This window comes from Balaenoptera ricei, chromosome 14 (assembly GCF_028023285.1).
Source record: "Balaenoptera ricei isolate mBalRic1 chromosome 14, mBalRic1.hap2, whole genome shotgun sequence".
Lineage (NCBI taxonomy): Eukaryota > Metazoa > Chordata > Mammalia > Artiodactyla > Balaenopteridae > Balaenoptera > Balaenoptera ricei.
In genome coordinates this window covers 33208016-33230518 of record NC_082652.1, presented here as the reverse complement: position 1 = coordinate 33230518, position 22503 = coordinate 33208016, and the positions used below count along the sequence as shown (strand labels likewise).

Below are 22503 nucleotides of genomic sequence, written 5' to 3'. Positions count from 1 at the left end.
AGGGGACCCTGCTGCCAGCCTCAGGGGCAGATCCCAGAGGACACCCTGAGCTGCTTCCTAAGAATAAAATGACTATACAGTGACTCCAGAAGTTGCCACGGTCAGCCAGGAGTCTAACACCCAAGCAGGAGACCTCATATGCAAACCTGCTGGTCAAGGAAACAGGCCCACTGGCATCCCAACCTATGAATCCTCACCTCACCAGCAGACAGCAGGTAAGAAAGGTTTCAGTCATGTCTGCCAGACCCAGTTCCTCTCCCACATAACAAAAGACAAAGATGACATTTTTAATTCCCATTGAAAGAAAACAGTGAATTTTTCACTTTCATAGTTCCCTGTGCTCCATGATTTCTGCTTGAAACAAATGATATACAGTGAATCAAGTTTCCTCACTGTACAGCATCACTGATTAAGTGAAATATTTTATTTCAACCGTAATTTAAACATTAGTTTCTTCATTCCTTATAAAGTTTAATAAACTTTATGTAAGATAAAATGCTCTCATGAGATTTTACTTCTGCCCTATGTACCTCAGAATATTTGACCTAAATGGTCTTTGATGCTTTTCTTTAAAGACATTTATTTATTTCTAAGAGTGATATCCTTGTAGTCTTACTGCTTTTTGTGGATCAAACTTTCATTTTGAAAATCAATTCACACCAGGCTCTCTTGTTAGTATTTCATTAAAAAAACTGACTGTCTTTTCCTCCTGACTTACCCTTAGGGATGTGTAATTCATGTTTGGTCTTTTCACACCACCCTACTGGATGAATGTCAGGGGAACCAGCATTAGTCCAAAAATCATAGCAGCTTAAATAACCATCAAAATGAAGTCTTAGACGGTAACCACACACCTGCAAAACGGAATGTTTACAATCGTTCATTAAGAGTCATGCATTTGAAGTGTACACAAAATTAACAAAATATTCATTTATTCTGTCAACACCATCAATATATATGAACCAATCTTTACATCCAAATGTCTTATATTAAAGAACAAATTCATAGATGAATCTGGATAAGACAAATGCTGACAAACTAGACACTATCTTTCAAGTATCAAAAATTTTTCTGCAAAAAAACTATCCTTTTACTCAGTCTAGGAATCTGAGGTCAATTTACATAACCATTAATCGACAAGTTTGTTTATCTGTTCATTCAATAACTAGCAAATATTCCTTTCAGAAACCCCATCTCCTGCTGTCTGGCTTGGATTCATATCCCAAAACAGTGTAAACTAAAGTACACAGCAAAAACCAAAATGGGTATGACCTTACTTAACTCTAACATATGGACCCAGCATACTCAACAAAGAAAATAATAAAACAGTCTGAGAAACACATCTCCTAGACATGCTATACAAGTTTAATAACTATAATCAATCAGTAAATTAAGTGAATAGTGTTTTCTATGTTTGATGTTATTCGAAATACTGAGGTCTTTTATCAATTTAATAACATAAAACGTTTAGTAAATATTATATTTTATAAGCCATTTACTTTATCAATGGCTCCTCACCCTATATAATTTTCATAAAATTCATGTATTTATATAAATATATGATTCATAAGTATGGATTTTTTCATATACATTTCTCATTAGTTCAGATAAAACTTGAATAATTGTCTCTTTTAACAGACAAAAGCAACATTGTGGGATTCACTGATTTTATCAACCTCAGGTGAAAATTATTTACCAATTAAATCAAGAGTAACCACTAGTAATGAGAAACTTATTAGAAAATTAATCTTCAGAGAAGGAAAAAATTTCATTAAAGAACATACTTCACCCATCACTGAATAAAATAAATCCATAAGGTACTTGGACTTGTTTATAAGACAAAGTACTGAAATTCGTCATTCTCTAGAAAATTCTCTCCTGTCACTGCAATTAGCCCCAGACAATAACACCATTTCTTACCTCAGCTACAGAAAGCACACAAAACACAGATGGATGACGGGGGTCAATGCCTTCTAATCTCATTCCAACCTGAAAACCATTTTCACGCTCCGGAAAGGACTGGCCCTACGAAATTTCATGATATAATATTAATCACTGAAATATCTTCACAGTTTGATATTAAAACACTTGGTGTGTCTATGCACACAATCATACAAGTTTGGAAGCTCAATAATATAACCAAAGAAAGAAGCCTGATCTTGGAGATTTTGCCCTCAAAGACGCCTTGATCGGTTGTACGTTCTTTGACATAGTTCATCTGCCAAACTCTATGTCCTGTGAACTCCCCGTCTACTCCTTTTGCCCATTTCTGCTTAATGATCTGAAGGAGCTCTTCCTGTACACTGGACACAATCCTTTCTTGATTATAATGGTTACTTATTCCCAATCTGTGACTTACTTGGCTTTTCACTTTCTTTATGATGACTGTGGAGAATTTTATTTTAAGGTAATAAAATATATCGGTTATTTCCTGTACAGTTGGCACATCTAGCCTATGAAATCCCTTGCAGCACTGATGTTACATAGATATTCTCCTAGTGTTATTTTATTTTATTTTTTAACATCTTTATTGGAGTATAATTGCTTTACAAGGGTGTGTTAGTTTCTGCTTTATAACACAGTGAATCAGCTATACATATACATATGTCCCCATATCTCTTCCCTCTTGCATCTCCCTCCCTCGCACCCTCCCTATCCCACCCCTCTGGATAGTCACAAAGCACCGAGCTGATCTCCTTGTGCTATGTGGCTGCTTCCCACTAGCTATCTATTTTACATTTGGTAGTGTATATATGTCCATGCCACTCTCTCACTTTGTCCCAGCTTACCCTTCCCCCTCCCCGTATCCTCAAGTCCAATCTCTAATAGGTCTGCATCTTTATTCCCGTCTTGCCCCTAGGTTCTTCTGACCATTTTTTTTTCTTTTTTAGATTCCATATATATGTGTTAGCATACGGTATTTGTTTTTCTCTTTCTGACTTACTTCACACTGTATGACAGACTCTAGGTCCATCCACCTCACTGAGAGTAACTCAATTTCATTTCTTTTTATGGCTGAGTAATATCCCACTGTATATATGTGCCACATCTTCTTTATCCATTCATCTGTTGATGGACACTTAGGTTGCTTCCATGTCCTGGCTGTTGTAAATAGAGCTGCAATGAGCATTTTGGTACATGACTCTTTTTGAATTATGGTTTTCTCAGGGTATATGCCCAGTAGTGGGATTGCTGGGTCGTATGGTAGTTCTATTTTTAGTTTTTTTTTTTTGGCCACGCAGCATGCGGGATCTTACTTCCCCAACCAGGGATTGAACCTGTGGTCCCTGCATTGGAAGCATGGAGTCTTAACCACTGGACCACCAGGGAAGTCTATTTTTAGTTTTTTAACGCACCTCCATACTGTTCTCCATAGTGCCTGTATCAATTTACATGCCCACCAACAGTGCAAGAGGGTTCCCTTTTCTCCACACACTCTCCAGCATTTATTGTTTGTAGATTTTTGATGATGGCCATTCTGACCGGTGTGAGATGATATCTCATTGTAGTTTTGATTTGCATTTCTCTAATGATTAATGATGTTGAGCATTCTTTCATGTGTCTGTTGGCAATCTGTATATCTTCTTTGGAGAAATGTCTATTCAGGTCTTCTGCCCATTTTTGGATTGGGTTGTTTTTTTTTTTGATGTTGAGCTGCATGAGTTGCTTGTATGTTTTGGAGATTAATCCTTTGTCAGTTGCTTCATTTGCAAATATTTTCTCCCATTCTGATGGTTGTCTTTTCATCTTGTTTATGGTTTCCTATGCTGTGCAAAAGCTTTTAAGTTTCATTAGGCCCCATTTGTTTATTTGTGTTTTTATTTCCATTTCTCTAGGAGGTGGGTCAAAAAGGATCTTGCTGTGATTTATGTCATGGAGTGTTCTGCCTATGTTTTCCTCTAAGAGTTTGATGGTGTCTGGCCTTAAATTTAGGTCTTTAATCCATTTTGAGTTTATTTTTGTGTATGGTGTTAGGGACTGTTCTAATTTCATTCTTTTACATGTAGCTGTCCAGTTTTCCCAGCACCACTTATTGAAGAGGCTATCTTTTCTCCATTGTATATTCTTGCCTCCTTTATCAAAGATAAGGTGACCAGATGTGCGTGGGTTTACCTCTGGGCTTTCTATCCTGTTCCATTGATCTATATGTCTGTTTTTGAGCCAGTACCATACTGTCTTGATTACTGTAGCTTTGTAGTATAGTCTGAAGTCAGGGCGCCTGATTCCTCCAGCTCCGTTTTTCTTTCTCAAGATTGCTTTGGCTATTCGGAGTCTTTTGTGTTTCCATACAAATTGTGAAATTTTTTGTTCTAGTTCTGTGAAAAATGCCAGTGGTAGTTTGACAGGGATTGCATTGAATCTGTAGACTGCTTTGGGTAGTATAGTCATTTTCACAATGTTGATTCTTCCAATCCGAGAACATGGTATATCTCTCCATCTACTTGTATCATCTTTAATTTCTTTCATCAGTGTCTTATAATTTTCTGCATACAGGTCTTTCGTCTCCTTAGGTAGGTGTATTCCTAGATATTTTATTCTTTTTGTTGCAATGGTAAATGGGAGTGTTTTCTTAATTTCACTTTCAGGTTTTTCATCATTAGTGTATAGGAATGCAAGAGATTTTGTGCATTAATTTTGTATCCCGCTACTTTACCAAATTCATTGATTAGCTCTAGTAGTTTTCTGGTAGCATCTTTAGGATTCACTATGTATAGTATCATGTCATCTGCAAACAGTGACAGCTTTACTTCTTTTCCAATTTGGATTCCTTTTATTTCTTTTTCTTCTCTGACTGCTGTGGCTAAAACTTCCAAAACTATGTTGAATAACAGTGGTGAGAGTGGGCAACCTTGTCTTGTTCCTGATCTTAGTGGAAATGGTTTAAGTGTTTCACCATTGAGGACAACGTTGGTTGTGTGTTTGTCATATATGTCTACTTTCTGGAAGGTTTATATCATAAATGGGTGTTGAATTTTGTCAAAAGATTTCTCTGCATCTATTGAGATGATCATATGGTTTTTCTCCTTCAATTTGTTAATATGGTGTAACACGTTGATTGATTTGCATATATTGAAGAATCCTTGCATTCCTGGGATAAACCCCACTTGATCATGGTGTATGATCCTTTCAATGTGCTGCTGGATTCTGTTTGCTAGTATTTTGGTGAGGATTTTTGCATCTATGTTCATCAGTGATACTGGCCTATACTTTTCTTTCTTTGTGACATCTTTGTCTGGTTTTGGTATCAGAGTGATGGTAGCCTTGTAGAATGAGTTTAGGAGTGTTCCTCCCTCTGCTATATTTTGGAAGAGTTTGAGAAGGATAGGTGTTAGATCTTCTCTAAATGTTTGATAGAATTCGCCTGTGAAGCCATCCGGTCCTCGGCTTTTGTTTGTTGGAAGATTTTTAATCACAGTTTCAATTTCAGTGCTTGTGATTGGTCTGTTCATATTTTCTATTTCTTCCTGGTTCAGTCTCGGAAGGTTGTGCATCTCTAACAATTTGTCCATTTCTTCCAGGTTGTCCATTTTATTGGCATATAGTTGCTTGTAGTAATCTCTCATGATCCTTTGTATTTCTGCAGTGTCAGTTGTTACTTCTCCTTTTTCATTTCTAATTCTATTGAGTCTTCTCCCTTTTCTTCTTGATAAGTCTGGCTAATGGTTTATCAATTTTGTTTATCTTCTCAAGGAACCAGATTTTAGATTTATGGATCTTTGCTATTGTTTCCTTCATTCCTTTTTCATTTATTTCTGATCTGATCTTTATGATTTCTTTCCTTCTGCTAACATTGGGGTTTTTTGGTTCTTCTTTCTCTAATTGCTTTAGGTGCAAGGTTAGGTTGTTTGAGATGTTTCTTGTTTCTTAAGGTAGGATTGTATTGCTATAAACTTCCCTCTTAGAACTGCTTTTGCTGCATCCCATAGGTTTTGGGTCGTTGTGTTTTCATTGTCATTTGTTTCTAGGTATTTTTTTATTTCCTCTGTGATTGCTTCAGTGATCTCTTGGTTATTAAGTAGTGTGTTGTTTAGCCTCCATGTGTTTGTATTTCTTACAGAGTTTTTTCCTGTAATTGATATCTAGTCTCATAGCGTTGTGGTCAGAAAAGATACTTGATACGATTTCAATTTTCTTAAATTTACCAAGGCTTGATTTGTGACCCAAGATGTGATCTATCCTGGAGAATGTTCCATGAGCACTTGAGAAAAATGTGTATTCTGTTGTTTTTGGATGGAATGTCCTATAAATATCAATTAAGTCCATCTTGTTTAATGTATTATTTAAAGCTTGTGTTTCCTTATTGATTTTCATTTTGGATGATCTGTCCATTGGTGAAAGTGGGGTGTTAAAGTCCCCTACTATGATTGTGTTACTGTCGATTTCCCCTTTTATGGCTGCTAGTATTTGCCTTATGTATTGAGGTGCTCCTATGTTGGGTGCATAAATATTTACAATTGTTATATCTTCTTCTTGGATTGATCCCTTGATCATTAGGTAGTGTCCTTTGTCTCTTGTAATAGTCTTTGTTTTAAAGTCTACTTTCTCTGATATGAGAATTGCTACTCCAGCTTTCTTTTGATTTCCATTTGCATGGAATACCTTTTTCCATCCCCTCACTTTCAGTCTGTATGTGTCCCTAGGTCTGAAGTGGGTCTCTTGTAGACAGCATATATATGGGTCTTGTTTTTGTATCCATTCAGCCAGTCTATGTCTTTTGGTTGGAGCATTTAATCCATTTACATTTAAGGTAATTATCAATATGGATGTTCCTATGACCATTTTCTTAATTGTTTTGGGTTTGTTATTGTAGGTCTTTTCCTTCTCTTTTGTTTCCTGCCTAGAGAAGTTCCTTTAGCATTTGTTGTAAAGCTGGTTTGGTGGTGCTGAATTCTCTTAGCTTTTGTTTGTCTGTAAAGCTTTTAATTTCTCCGTCAAATCTGAATGAGATCCTTACTGGGTAGAGTAATCTTGGTTGTAGGTTTTTCTCCTTCATCACTTTAAATATATCCTGCCACTCCCTTCTGGCTTGCAGATTTTCTGCTGAAAGATCAGCTGTTAACCTTATGGGGATTTCCTTATGTGTTATTTGTTGTTTTTCCCTTGCTGCTTTTAGTATTTGTTCTTTGTACTTAATTTTTGATAGTTTGATTAATATGTGTCTTGGCATGTTTCTCCTTGGATTTATCCTGTATGGGACTCTCTGCGCTTCCTGGACTTGAATAACTATTTCCTTTCCCATATTAGGGAAGTTTTCCACTATAATCTCTTCAAATATTTTCTCAGTCCCTTTCTTTTTCTCTTCTTCTTCGGGGACCCCTATATTTGGAACATTGGTGCGTTTAATGTTGTCCCAGAGGTCTCTGAGACTGTCCTCAATTTTTTTCATTCTTTTTTTTTTATTCTGCTCTGTGGTAGTTATTTCCACTATTTTATCTTCCAGGTCACTTATCCATTCTTCTGCTTCAGTTATTCTGCTATTGATCCCTTCTAGAGAATTTTTAATACCATTTATTGTGTTGTTCATCACTGTTTGTTTGCTCTTTAGTTCTTCTAGGTCCTTGTTAAACGTTTCTTGTATTTTCTCCATTCTATTTCCAAGATTTTGGATCATCTTTACTATCATCATTCTGAATTCTTTTTCAGATAGACTGCATATTTCCTCTTCATTTGTTAGGTCTAGTGGGTTTTTGCCTTGCTCCTTCATCTGCTGTGTTTCTCTATCTTCTCATTTTGCTTAACTTTCTGGGTTTGGGGTCTCCTTTTCGCAGGCTGCAGGTTCATAGTTTCCGTTATTTTTGGTGTCTGTCCCCAGTGGCTTAGGTTGGTTCAGTGGGTTGTGTAGGCTTCCTGGTGGAGGGGACTGGTGCCTGTGTTCTGGTGGATGAGGCTGGATCTTGTCTTTCTGGTGGGCAGGTCCACAACTGGTGGTGTGTTTTGTGGTGTCTGTGGCCTTATTATGATTTTAGGCAGCCTCTCTCCTAATGGATGGGTTTGTGTTCCTGTCTTGCTAGTTGTTTGGCATAGGATGTCCTGCACTGTAGCTTGCTGGTCGTTGAGTGGAGCTGGGTCTTGGTGTTGAGATGGAGATCTCTGGGAGATTTTCACCGTTTGATATTACGTGGAGCTGGGAGGTCTCTTGTGGACCAGTGTCCTGAACTTGGCTCTCCCATCTCAGTGGCACAGCCCTGATGCCTAGCTGGAGCACCAAGAGCCTGTCCTCCACACGGCTCAGAATAAAAGGGAGAAAAAAAAGAAAGAAAGAAGAAGATAAAATAAAATAAAATAAAAGTTATTAAAATAAAAAATAATTATTACAAAAAAAAATTTTTTTAAGTAAAAAAAAAAAAAACCACAAACGGACAGACAGAACTCTAGGACAAATGGTAAAAGCAAAGCTATACAGACAAAAATCACACACAGAAGCATACACATACACACTCACAAAAAGAGAAAAAGGAAAAAATATATATGTCATTGATCCCAGGGTCCACTTCCTCAATTTCAGATGATTCGTTGTCTATTCAGGTATTCCACAGATGCAGGGTACATCAAGTTGATTGTGGAGATTTAATCTGCTGCTCCTGAGGCTGCTGGGAGAAATTTCCCTTTCTCTTCTTTGTTCGCACAGCTCCCGGGGTTCAGCTTTGGATTTGGACCCACCTCTGCGTGTAGGTTGCCTGAGGGCATCTGTTCTTTGCTCAGATAGGACGGGGTTAAAGGAGCAGCTGATTCGGGGGCTCTGGCTCACTCAGGCCGGGGGGAGGGAGGGGTATGGATGCGGGGCGAGCCTGCGTCAGCAGAGGCTGGCATGACGCTGCACCAGCCTGAGGCGCGCTGTGCGTTCTCCCGGAGAAGTTGTCCTTGGGTCATGGGACCCTGGCAGTGGTGGGCTGCACAGGCTCCCGGGAGGGGAGGTGTGGATAGTGACCTGTGCTTGCACACAGGCTTCTTGGTGGTTGCAGCAGCAGTCTTAGCGTCTCATGCCCGTCTCTGGGGTCCGCGCTGATAGCCGCAGCTCGCGCCCATCTCTGGAGCTCCTTTAAGCAGCGCTCTTAATCCCCTCTCCTCACGCACCAGGAAACAAAGAGGCAAGAAAAAATCTCTTGTCTCTTCAGCAGCTCCAGACTTTTTCCCGGACTCCCTCCCGGCTAGCCGTGGCGCACTAGCCCCCTTCAGGCTGTGTTCACGCAGCCAACCCCAGTCCTCTCCCTGGGATCCGACCTCTGAAGCCCGAGCCTCAGCTCCCAGCCCCCACCCGCCCCGGCGGCTGAGCAGACAAGCCTCTTGGGCTGATGAGCACTGGTCGGCACTGATCCTCTGTGCGGGAATCTCTCCACTTTGCCCTCCGCACCCCTGCTGCTGCGCTCTCCTCCGTGGCTCCGAAGCTCCCCTCTCCGCTCCCCGCAGTCTCTGCCCGCGAAGGGGCTTCTAGTGTGTGGAGACCTTTCCTCCTTCACAGCTCCCTCCCGCTGGTGCAGGTCCCATCACTATTCTTTTGTCTCTGTTTTTTCTTTTTTCTTTTGCCCTACCCAGGTACGTGGGGGAGTTTCTTGCCTTAGGTGTGAGGTCTTCTGCCAGTGTTCGGTAGGTGTTCTGTAGGAGCTGTTCCACATGTAGATGTATTTCTGATGTATCTGTGGAGAGGAAGGTGATCTCCATGTCTTACTCTTCTGCCATCTTGAAGCTGTTTCTCCTCCTAGTGTTATTTTAAAACTTTTGTTCTTCATATTTAAATCTACAATACAACTGGAATTGATTTTTTCTATGAGTGAGGTAGGGCTCTATTTTTTCATATGGAAAACAAATTATTCAAAAAAAATTTTTTAGTCCATACTTACATTGATCTGCAAAGTTTCCTCTATTATATCATGTTTCTACATGTCTGTGGGTATATTTGTGGCCTTTTAATCCTATTTATTGGCATATTTGCCTACATCACATTGTCTTAATTGCTTATAATGAGTCTTTTTATCTGGAGAGCAATGTTTATCATGCTGAGTTTTCTAATTCAGAAACTTGTTCCCTTTCTATTTAATCTAATCATTTTCATTGTCCAAGATGTTTTCAAAATTTTCACATAGACTTTGTAGTATTTATTCCTGTGTACCTTTTATGCTTATTGCTATTGTAAAAGGAATTTATTTCACAAAAGACTTTCTCATTCATTCCCATTTATTATTTTCTTCAATATTGGTCTTGTTTCCCATAGCCTTGCTGAATGATTAATAGCTTTGAGCAGACAGTTTTGAGAAGATTCAGCATTACTCGTTTATTTATTCTTAACTGAGAATAAACTTGTAAGTATACTAATGGAAGATGATGATTAAAATCTAGTACTATTAGATCTAGAGCTGCTTTTTAATCACTACTAACAATTGCTTAATATACGAATGCCTATTTTTGGGGTAATTTATTCTTTTGAGAAAAATCTTTTCATTTGGAAATAATGTCAAACTTAAAGGAACGTTCCAAGAACAAAATAGTACAAAGAACATGTATAGCCTTTGCCTAGATTTATTTATTGTTAACATTCTACCTCATTTGCTTTATCATTTCTGTTTGCCCCCTCTCTCAAGTGTCTGTGTGTATACAGATACAGATGTATACATATACATATACGTGTACATATGATTTTTTAATCATTTGAGGGCTCTCTACCCCTAAATACTAAATTTTTTCCCTAAGAGCAGTCTATTTTCCCTAAAAATAGGAACATTCTCTTACTTAACAACAGCTCATTTATCAATGTCTGTAAATTTCACATTATTCAATACTTTTAACTAATCTTCCACTCATATTACAATTTTTCCAATTTATCCAACAATGCACTTCATAATATTTTCCCTCCAGAATAGGATTCAGTTTAAGGGCAGATATTAAATTTAATTGACATGTCTGTTTAGTCTCCCTTAATCTGGAACATTTTCCATTGCCTTTCTTTATCTTTTATAATACTGATATTTTTAAAGAACACAGTGTTTTCCCTCCTGTATTTTTTAAAATAGAAAGTTCCTCATTTTGGATTTGTCTGATGTTTCCCTGTGATTAGATTCAGGTTATGCATTGTTTTGCCAGCCTGCCATATGGGTGATGATGTGTTCTTCTAAGGACATCACATCTGGTCCATTGGTGATGTTAATTTTGATCACACAATTACAATATTCTGCAATTCCTTTACTATAGTTACATACAGAACACATAAACATACATAAACATTTACACATATGTATACACATATATGTATATACATATATATGATAAATCTTAAGTTCAAACAGATCCATCTAATTCAATCCATCCTCAGAGGGCTCATTCTGTCTTTTTCGATCTATATTTGTATTTCTCCTCTAACAAGGTCAACACACTTACTCAGGTACTAAATCCTATAGTGTATGTACTGCAGTTTCAGAACTCTTTTACCCCCACTACTATAATAAACAAACCCACAAAAAGGGTTCAGGATTTGTTTGCAATTTTCCCTTCCTGCTCTGCCATCCAAGAATGGGGTATATAAACACTGTGTTCATAAACTGCTTGGATTCTTTCTTTTTTCTCTCTTCAGTCCAATTATGGGATTCACCTGAAATATGGCTGAGTTCATTTGTTTCTGTTTTCTTTCACTTCTTAATGATTTATTTCAATTTTAATATGCAGAATATTAACGTACTTCCAAAAGTTAAAGCTCTACAAAAAGGTACTCAGAGAAGTATCTCTCCTTCCCATGTCCTACCCACCCCATTCTACCTCTTAAAGGTAACCAACCTCACTCTTTTCTGGTTTATCCTTCCCAGGTTTCTTCTTGCAAAAATAAGCAATTATGTTTATATTCTTATTTTTCTCTCCCTTCGTAAACATAAGACAGCATACTATACAGGCTGTTTTGCATTGGCTTTGTTCACTTCTTAGTGTCCCCTGGAAACCACCCCATGTCAGGTCACAGCCACTGCCCACATTCTCTTTTAAGCTGCACTGTCCTCCACTGTGTGCACGTATTCAACCTTCTTCCACACTTGGGTACATGCTTTTTTTTTTATAAGGACATGAAATTGTTTTAAAATCTTTATGAATTGGCTTGTAAAATGTCGTTAGAAACTTTCTTACATTCACAGCTCAAAATCCAAAAATTTGACGAAAACCAAAAATGAAATGGCAAGAATGAATGATTTCTCAGGAATACTTTATTTCTACAAAAATAAATGTCATGTGTGTGTTTAACTCTCCCAGCCTTCTTCTCACTTCTGCTCTGTTTTCCAGCAGATTGTATTTAACAAGTTTTGTGTGACTACCTCCTGTTCACTGCTTTGAAATGTCTCAGTTAACTTCCAAAGCACCACATCCATATACACAGATACATACACATGCACACAACACGGGTAAGAAAAGCAAAGGGGAAGGAGAGACCGGGGCAGAGTATAATAATAAGGCTGAAAGGAAATTTAAGAAGCTGCAGAAAATGAGAGAACACTTTTCATGTTTTAACAAAACTGAAAGATGTAAAATCGGGGATGGGGAGTAACTAGTATTATATCACATATGAATGATAAATGCAAGACACTGGCAATGAATCACAGCCAAGAGGTTGGGATGAGCAACGTCAGTCTTGTCAGCATTTCAAAATGGCTTCTCAGTTGACCATTTGGGAGCTTTTATGCAATGTTGCAAGGAACCTGTATGGCTCAAGCAGCCACAGCAGTCTTTGGAGGGTTTCAAACAAAAACCAAGACAGTCATTTTAACAATCCGAAAGGCAACATTTACTGAGAAATATCATTGCCTGTCTTCCATCTCTTTTCTGTGTGATGGCTTATTCATGGCAGATAAAGACGTTTTTCCTTTCTAAAAGTCTTGTATTTTATGAACATAATTGAGAGCTGTGCTTATAAAATTATATTTTATGATGAAGAAAAGGGAACTGGAAGCACACACTTAGAGCAAACAATAAGCCCATTAAATTCAGTCATAAAAAATCATAAGGTTTGTGGACCTGAAAACCACTTTTACAGCTAAATAAACTCAAGCCCAGAGAGGTTAAGAGACTTTCTCAAGGTCACACCAGTTTAGTGGCAGAGCATAAGTAAGGACATAAGTCTTCTGAAAGCCTCCCAACTGTTTGTTCCACTAAGGGGACAGAGTGGCAACAAAACGCAAAACAAAACCTGGCTTGAGGCCACAGAAGGCTTCAAGGACATTTCCAGGGAAGCGCCATGTGCTCCTGGGTACGGAAGCGAAGTTGTTTTGTTTTGTCATTTTCTGTTCTCCGAACAGTTGCAAAATAATGCTTTCTAGTATAAAATTGATGAATTTTGTCACTAATGTTGGAGAAGAAGGATTATTCAAAGTTCCATACCTCATATCAAAAGTAGATACAAATGATATACTATTATTTAAAAATAAAATGAGTCAGAGCACTAGAAAAAAACAAAGAAAAACAAAACACCATGCCTAGAGAAAAGTAGACGGGCTATTGGCAAAATTCCTTTATGAAATACAATCGTGTTCACGGGTGTGTGCCAGCAGGTCTTTGCTCCATGGGTAGACAAAGTCACAAGTGCACAGTGGGAACAACTCTTGGGCAGTTGGTAGATATACCTGTTCTTCACTGAGAACCCCACTGCAAGAGCAGAGAGGTGATCCTGTGATGACAATTTCTGAGCCACTACACAGACTGCAGAAGGTCGGCGGCCACCAGCACCAGCAGAGCGTCACTGAAATACGTGCCCCACAGAAGAGCGCCTACACACTAAGTGGATGACGCCATCTGAATGTCGACAAGCATCCTACATTATTCACAGGCAGGAGCTGGCAGCCAACAACACTCCCCTGGTCATAATTCAACATTGAAAGAAATGGGAGAAACTGGGCATGGGATGGAATCGCAGCTACTGAGGCACAGGTTTTTAGCGAGCTTGCAAAGGCCCGGGCCAGGGCCACAGGCCAGCGGTTTCTCAGTCCCCACATGATGGCTGCCAGAGGGAAAGAGGTTCCTAGGAATTTTACACGAGACGATAAAAACTAAATTTCTTATAACAGCAAAGACCACTGCCATGAGTTCAGCGTCCTCATTAAATGGTTTATCTCAGCAACATCTTCAAAATCTTAAATCATCTCAATGTGTATCTTCAGGGCTGAAATGTCACAATTTTGAACGTGAAAGGTGAGCCATCAGGAAGTCTTATGTAGGCAAACTGTGATATAAACAGCTTGACCACAGAGAATTTAGCTTTTTGTCAACACTTGACAGTTATCTTTCCTCAATGGGGGAAAAATCAATTATGTTATTGGTAGAGTAAAAAAAAAAATTCAAATACTGCACAAGGGAACGTGAGAAAAACATTTTCCAGAGACAAACACAATCAAAGAGGAAGTTACAAAATGCATTTGCAGCTCTCTCTGAAGCAGAGAGACTCAACCTGCCAGGTTTTGAGCATGGTATGTGTCAAAATAGCATTTGATAAAACAAAATGAGTCTGGGTTCATGTTCGATCTGAATATCCAGGACAATCCGCATGTATCTGAAGAACCACTAACACTTGCTGTCACAGCCAAAAACCTAGGAATGGTTCAATGCAACTTTCTCACTAAACAGAAATGAAGAGGAAAGAATGGCAAGGATGGTTACAGAGCTGAGCTACCCTTCATCAAGCCATATACAGGGGCCTTCTATGCTACAAGCCCTTGTGCAGCACAGAACTGGGCCACACCCTGTTCTAAGCACTTTACAAACATTAACGCATTACATCATCAAGAAAAACCCTATGAAGTAAGCGTACATTTTCCAGATGATGAAACTGGGCCACAAGTGGTTATGGAATGTGCCTGAGATCACAGTGTGTGTCTGTTTTTAACGGGCAGTTAGTCACTATGGGAGGTCATTCTGAAAGGTTATAGGCAACACTAAAGACATCATAATTTTTAAGCTTTTATTTTATAGTGAAAACTTGGGATGAGCTTTTTTTAGATATTAAAAACTGGAGGTCTGAGTATGTGCTACATGACCAATAGATGATCCCCAGATGCCAAAAGTTTGAAAACAGTGCCATGTTGAATGCCAGACCCCTTGTGCGGGAATTTACTATAGGATCAATCAGGAGAGTTAAGGACACATGGCATCAGGACCCGTGACTATCCATTTGGGGAGGAAAATGGAATTATATTCCCACCACACTAGCACATATAAAAATAATTTTAGATGGAGAGAAATTAGACACAATACAACGGAATTCAGTGCAGCTATCAAATAAAAGCAAGCCACAGACCCGAATCTGCTGAGACAGCATGATGGCCATGAGGTACTGATAAATATAAAGTAAGTAACAGATGAGGAACACACAACCATTTATATGGACATTATTCACATATCTACATAACTACATTATAGAGATCTGGAGGGACACACATCACATTATTTTGAGTGGTTCACCTAGAGCGGGGAACTGACAGAGAGAAAGCCTTTTATTTTTATACTCTTCTGTCTTGTTAGAATTTTTAATGGCATTGTACCTTTTTTAAAAAGATCAATACACACACACGATCAAGTGATGAAGACACTAGGCAAATAGGCAGGACCCAGGTCACGAGAAGCTTTGCATGGTTTGTTAAGGACCTTTTAGTTTATCCTTAGTCAATGAAGTAGTAGCAAAAGCTTTTAGTCATTGGGAAGAAAAAAAAACATTATTGCATTTTATTAAGATCTTGTCAGTGGCAATGTGGAGAATTAATTAGAAACGTAGTAAAATTAGAGGTAGAAAAGATGGGAAAGGAGGCTTTTAATATCTACTAATAATTGAGAATTTGCCATGTACCATGTACAACATCTAACTCAGCTCATTTAAGCCTTAGCACCCCTGCATCGGGACTGTTACAATCCCCACATCACCTACAAGGAAACAGAGGCTCAGAGAGGTTCACAAATTGCCCCATTGGCCCAGCTAGTCAGTAAAAACCTGGAATTGGAATACAAACCCTGGTCTGTGCTTACTCACAAAGTGATACTGTATTCGGGAATGTTGCGACAGCCTGAACAATGGTGATAAGGCCCTCAACCAAACGCAGAGCAAGAGCTGGGAGTGGAGACAGGGGCCAGACTTCATATGTATCTGGGAGGTAAAATGGGCACCACCTGCTGATTGGCCGGATGCACAGGATGAGGAAGGTGGGGAATTTCAACTGACACCCAGGTTTCAGGCTGGAAAGAAATCTCCATATTTTCCAAAATGTGGTCATCTTTACTTTTATAAAGTTATCAGTATCTACTGAGACCTCCATGGACTTGATGAACAGCTCAGGAAAACTCTACTTCTGTACCTCCCTTTCAATTCCAACTTTCTGCTGCATTACTATAGTTTCTATGTTCTCCCGGGCATCTTGCAATGAATCTTTCATCCTAGAAGTGTCTTCACCAAGAAATACTGCACACGATGAAAGGTTATGAAATGCCTTCCTTGCTTTTTCCTCAAGAAACTATGATTTTCACCTGAACTAAGAGTGGAAACTACCAAGAATATTAGAACCCCTTCTGACTCCCTCTTGTTTTAATCACGGAGAAAATGGAGAACTTGAAAAATACACACACAGCACACACTCACATACACATACACACACACTGTTGTTTTGTACTCTTGTTTAATGTAGCTGTTCTTAATGGTGGAGAAGTGGGGTCCATGATGTATTCAAGGGTTCTGGAAACCTTCTGAATTTTATATAAAATTTTGTGCACAAATCGATACAAGCACTTCTCTAAGGAGATGATCAATAGCTTACATTAGATGTTCAAAGGGGTCTAAGACCCCCCCCCATCCCCCAAAAAAAGACCAAGAGCTGAACGGCTGTCCTTTATAGGAACCTGCCATTAATCAAGCCACGGACTAAATAACCGATTTAGGAAACTTCAATAAGCAGAACACAGAAGCTCATCATGGAAATACAGGTGAGGCAGCAAGACCTGCTTCAGATTCTGCATCCTCAAAGTGACGCCTATTTTTGCCACCTATTTGTTAGGCTAATGGAGAAAAATCATCCCCTACCTAATTAAACATAACTGGCTGCAAAGCTTCAGTTAAGATGGCAGTGAAGGATGGCTGATTGCGTATTTTTAAACTCTCATTTTAGAGACTACGTCCTCGTTATTTTGAACGTTTTTCGTAGGTTAATTTTGAATCCCAAACTGCTATCAAGATTATACCAGGAGGATCCTACAAACACAGAATGCATGGCACAACAAAAGTGCACTTTAGTAAGTTAGTAAATGGAATTCCTACTGTTTCTTTGTGAATCTATTCTACTGTAATCTCAGATGCAGAAATTCTCATTTCCCTGGAGCCCAATGACCTATTGATAAGAAGAAGTTTGGTGCGTGTGTGTGTGCGCATGCGTGTGTGTGTACATGTGTGTGTGTGTGTCTCCAGCGACCCTAACCTAACCACTGACTGAATTATAGTCCAAGAAACAGAAAGAAAGCACAGATCAGAGCGGGTGAAATATTGCTGAATTTAAGCAGCTTCAGTCTAACAAAGATCTTTATGAACAAAGAAAAAGAACCCACACAGTATAAAATAAAGAACTGCACAGAGAGAACTTTTAAAAATAACTCCTGAAGTTATCTGATAATTCACTGGCCGTCACTGAGTGGATTCCACAAATCCTCTGAGCCTAGGGTCTAAAACAATAAACCCATATACTTTTTTCCTGAATAACTAAACTCTCCCAGGGAAAAGAGACGAGGATACTTCTAATATAAATTTCCTTTAACTGCAGGAAGAGAGCCATGAAACGGTCCACCCTTGACTCTAAACGCCACTACGTTCTTCTTTTAATTTCCCTTCCTCTGAACATGACATTGGGCTCCCAGCTGGAAATGCAGATAAGCCGCCCTGACGGGGGCTTCAGGCCCCTCCCAAGAACAAAAAGCGCCTGATCTGTCTGGCTCCCCCGCTTCAGATCTGCTGAACTGCTTCACAGCCCGGGACCTCTGAGTCCCACCGTTTCAGAGGAGTGGATTCTAAGGGAAGGAAAAGGCTCTGACGCCCGAGATCAGGATGCAGCTTCAGTTTTGGTCCATAACTGAGAGCTTTGGAGAATGTGAGAAACGAACATGAATGGGAATTCGCTCTGTTCTTCAGAGTCCCAGCAAGCAATCGGCTTAAATGACTGCATGGTGTATGGCCACATTCTGGTCTGCACACACACTTCTTTCCCTGCCCTCGATACGTGCCTTGTGTTTTAAACCCCAACCAAACATCTGAGTATAACTGTTTTCAAAACATGCTTGGTTTTTCTGGGGGAGAATTGTTAAACACCAACGAAGTTATCTTAAAACTGGGGGACAACACAATACATACAGAAGACAAAAACAAATAGGTAGACAGACAAGCAAACACTTGAGCCAAATAAAAAAAGCATATGAACTGAGGCTGTCATGTGATCCTCAGCATACCCAAGTTCACGATATAATGAGGAATTTCATTACAGTGTATAAAGCCATGCATGGTCATCACGCGGCTCGTAACTAATATTTAAAGTGTTAGCTAAGACTGGGCTTCCCTGGTGGCGCAGTGGTTGAGAATCTGCCTGCCAATGCAGGGGACACGGGTTCGAGCCCTGGTCTGGGAAGATCCCACATGCCGCGGAGCAACTAGGCCCGTGCGTCACAACTACTGAGCCTGCGCGTCTGGAGCCTGTGCTCCGCAACGGGAGAGGCCGCGATAGTGAGGGGCCCGCGCACCGCTATGAAGAGTGGCCCCCGCTCGCCACAACTAAAGAAAGCCCTCACACAGAAACGAAGACCCAACACAGCCATAAATTAATTAATTAATTAATTAATTAAAGTGTTAGCTGAGACGGATCTACATTAAAACTCTCCAGGGGCGCTCAGTGATTATCAAGTACTTTGGAAACATGTTCAAAGCACAGAAAACCTGACATCTGACTGAACTGTTCTGGTTGGAAAGGGTTTAGGTTTCTCAAATAGTTCCACACGGTGTTACACCAAATGTGAATGTTCACGGCAGTGTCTTTCTGCACTGCAGAACTACACACAAATCCAGGCTTTACTGAAAACAAAACACACACACACATTTTTCAGGTTCTATTTAACGTACTGGCATATTTAGAAAAATTAGATGTTTAAATATACTTCAGGTCTGGGTGAAAATGTTAAATGTAGGGAGAGCGTGAGTTAAACTCACTGCTCCCGCGAGGACTTCAAGTAAGGAAGGACAGACAGCGGGAATGTGTCCGCACAAGGTGCCTTGTATTCGGGACCATCAGGAGATAAATTAGGAAGGAGTCTTTTCTCACCGGCTACCCTCCGCCCATCATCCTACAGCTGGCTGGAGTTTCCTTAGCAGGACACAAAGCATTTCTTTCCGAAATCATCTAACAGATGGTCAGGGACAGCAGGAGGGGTGGGGGGCAGAGTAGAGCCCGGAGCGCGGGGCATCGGGGGTGCAGGTGGCACCGAGGGAGCCACAGGGGGACGGGCAGGCACCCTGAGTCTGGAAGTCAGGACAGTAGCTCTGCCTCGCTGAGGAGACGAAGGAGGTCACCTGGGGAAATACCTCTGCTCTTCCTCATGAAGGAAGTCAGTACGTCTTCAAGTGTGAGGATAACGGAGAGGGTGGAAGGCCAGCACCTGCCAACGTTAGGATTTCAGATGAAGCTCCAATGGTGGGTGGGCTATAGCCTGGGCACACACCCCGAGGTGTGCAGGTCGGGACATGGAGAGGACAACACCTCGGCTGGCAGGCCAGGTGCAATGGAGGGTAGCCAAGGGCGTCCCCATGTCCATCCAGGCAAGTCCTGCCGGGAGCATGCCCGGAGAGCAGACCCGGAGAGCAGGGTCCGGAGAGCAGGCCTGGGGAGCAGGGCCCAGAGAGCAGGGCCGGGAGCAGGGCCCAGAGAGCAGGGCCCAGAGAGCAGGGCCCGGGGAGCAGGGCCCGGGGAGCAGGGCCCAGAGAGCAGGGCCCGGAGAGTAGGGTTGGGGAGCAGGCCCGGCTGGCATTCCCTACAAGGGACGGTTCCGGGGAGGACAGGACTGGGAGCCAAGAGAAGAGTGGTTTGAAGAGTTGCTGGCATTTAGTAAAGTGAACTACACGTCAGACACAGTATCATGCTAAACATGTTATGTACATCGTATGTGATTCTTCAGCGGTCCCGGAGAGGGGGTGATGCTGGCTGTCATTTTCAGCTAAATCAAGTAAGAGTCAGAAGAATGCACTACAGGCCCCTTCTCTATACAGTGAGGGGGGAAGAGGCTGGAAGGACTTGATGAGGCAGCCTATGAAAAGCCCCGAGTAAATAAAAGGCGCTCAAAAGTGTTCCTCTCCCAGAGAACCAACACGCAGAGAGGAAATAAGAAGGAAACCCAGTCAGTCTTCCAGGAGATTACAGTTCCACTAAGGGGCAAAATACACCTACCTGTAATCCCAGAGAATGACAACTAATGTGGTCAAACACACCCAGTACACAAACGATAAACAGAACCACACTTTACAAAGATGAGTCCGGCAACCACCTGCAGGAAAGGTTCACGGTGGGGCCAGCCTGGATTGAGTGCATTTAAGAAACTTTAGCTACAATCTGTGTGGGGGAAAAAAAGCAGGGCTTATTCCTGAATTAAGGCAGGAGTGGTAGGTGTACAGAGAAGGTACTGAAGAAGTAGGAGGTGAACTTGAGCTGACTAGACCACCGAACACACACTGGGCACAGAGAGGAAGGGCCCCGCCATCCTCTCCCAGGACAAGGGGCCGGGGATGCAAGCTGCGCTGCATGCAGGAGAGCTGTGTGCCATCGCGGGGGCAGGAGGTGCAGGCAGGGAGACGGAGCGGAAGAGCCCCAAGACCAGGAACCCGGTGTGTCCGGAGGAACGGGGTTCAGGAGATGATGAGGTGCCCGGGGAGCCACAGAGAACGGGCCTCAGACTACCTCACAGGAGGAGGAAGGGCCCGCAAGGAGGGGGCCGGACTGAGCACCATCAGGGGCTGAGCATGGACAGGGTGCTGGGGTGGGGGGAGGTGTAAGATGAAGCTGAGCACGTGTCGGACTTGAAATCCTGGGGGTCACTTCAGAGGGGGAGCATCAGGCAGCGATGGGAGGAAAGGTCAGGATGCAGAGGCTAGAGGAGGAAAAGGTTAGAAAAACCACGGAAAGAGAGAACGCAGCCTGAAATTTTAAGAAGTTGCACCGGACTCGGGAGATAAAATGGAGAGGAAAATGCAGAGCCCGGGGCAGTGTTCGTCTTCAAGCTGGAATCGACAGGCGTGTTTGTAACCTGGAGGCTGAGGACTGATGGAGCGGATCCGTGATCTCCCGGGAAGCAGGACTGGGAGGGGCCGGCGCACAGGTAAAGCGATGCCAGATGGAGGAGGGAACTTCGTCCAGGGCAACAGGGGAAGGAGGAAGGGTGGTGCAGGGAGTGAAGGCTGGTGACAGGAAGCCAAGAGGGTCTCACCATATCCATCCCAGGGGTGACCGCCTCCTGCCGGGAGTGAGGGAAGATGCCTCAGAGAGCGCCCTCCTAGGAGACCGGGAGCGACCGACCGAGGCCCTGGAGGGCAGCCAGGCCCGGCCACAGCGCGCAAGGCTCTTGGGAAGCAGAGGCCACGGGGGAGCAGGTGTGCATTTGGGCTGGAGCCACTGAGGACGCTGCAATGCTTGTTTCACCCCAGGTGGGGATAGCCGAATCACGGGAGGGTAAGGCGAGGGAGCAGACCCATAAGAAGTCACTCGGGCCAGGGGCAGGGACAGAGAAGCACCAGCAATGGAAAGGAGATGGCACCTGTGGTCGGCAGAATAGTGGCCCCCGAAGATGTGCAGGTCCTGATCCTGGAACCTGCGATGCTGGTATATCACACGGCAAAAGGGGTTTTCTGGACGTGATTAAGTGAAGAATCTGAAGATGGGGAGAAGGTCCGGCAATGTCCAGGTGGCCCAATGCCATCACAAGGGTCCTTATAAGAGGGAGGTAGAAGGACCAGGGAAGGAGACGCGAGGATGGAAACAGGCTGGAGTGACGTGGGCCCACAAGCCAAGGGATGCAGGTGGCCCCCCAGAAGCTAGAAAAGACAAGGAAATAGATCCTCCCCACAGCCTGCAGAACGAATGCAGCCCTGCTGGCCCCAGTTTAGACTTGGGGTGTTCTGAATTTTAAGGTAATAAATTGGTGCTGTTTTAAGCCACTGTTTGTGGTAATTTGTTACAGCAGCAAAACGAAATTAATACAACACCTAGCCACATGGAATTCAAATTAGAACTATATTACTAAACTATAAAAGATATATGAAGACATCCAAGAGACTTTTAACTTTCTCATGATTACTTTCATTTTGTTCTGAAACACCAAATTATTTTTAAAATGTGCAAGTATCCCTGCTTTTCAGGGGCCTCATCTACCTGGCAACCCCATGCCGGCTGGAGACAGGAACACCTGCCTGGGGATAAGCAGAGCGTCCCGGGAGGATGGCCGAGGACAGCAGGGATGTGGGGCTTGGTGGGGCTCCCTGTCCCC

General features: G+C 41.8%; 1 protein-coding gene across 1 annotated transcript in view; it reads right to left on the bottom strand.

Moving 5' to 3' along the window:
- The window catches only part of L3MBTL4 (L3MBTL histone methyl-lysine binding protein 4), a 292044-nt gene that overhangs the window by 237597 nt on the left and 31944 nt on the right, over positions 1-22503 (bottom strand). The window contains exons 4-5 of the mRNA XM_059893784.1: positions 1921-2025; positions 719-854 (exon numbers count right to left, since the gene is read on the bottom strand). Coding sequence (XP_059749767.1) covers positions 719-854; positions 1921-2025 — 241 coding nt within the window. The remainder of the gene's footprint in view (positions 1-718; positions 855-1920; positions 2026-22503) is intronic.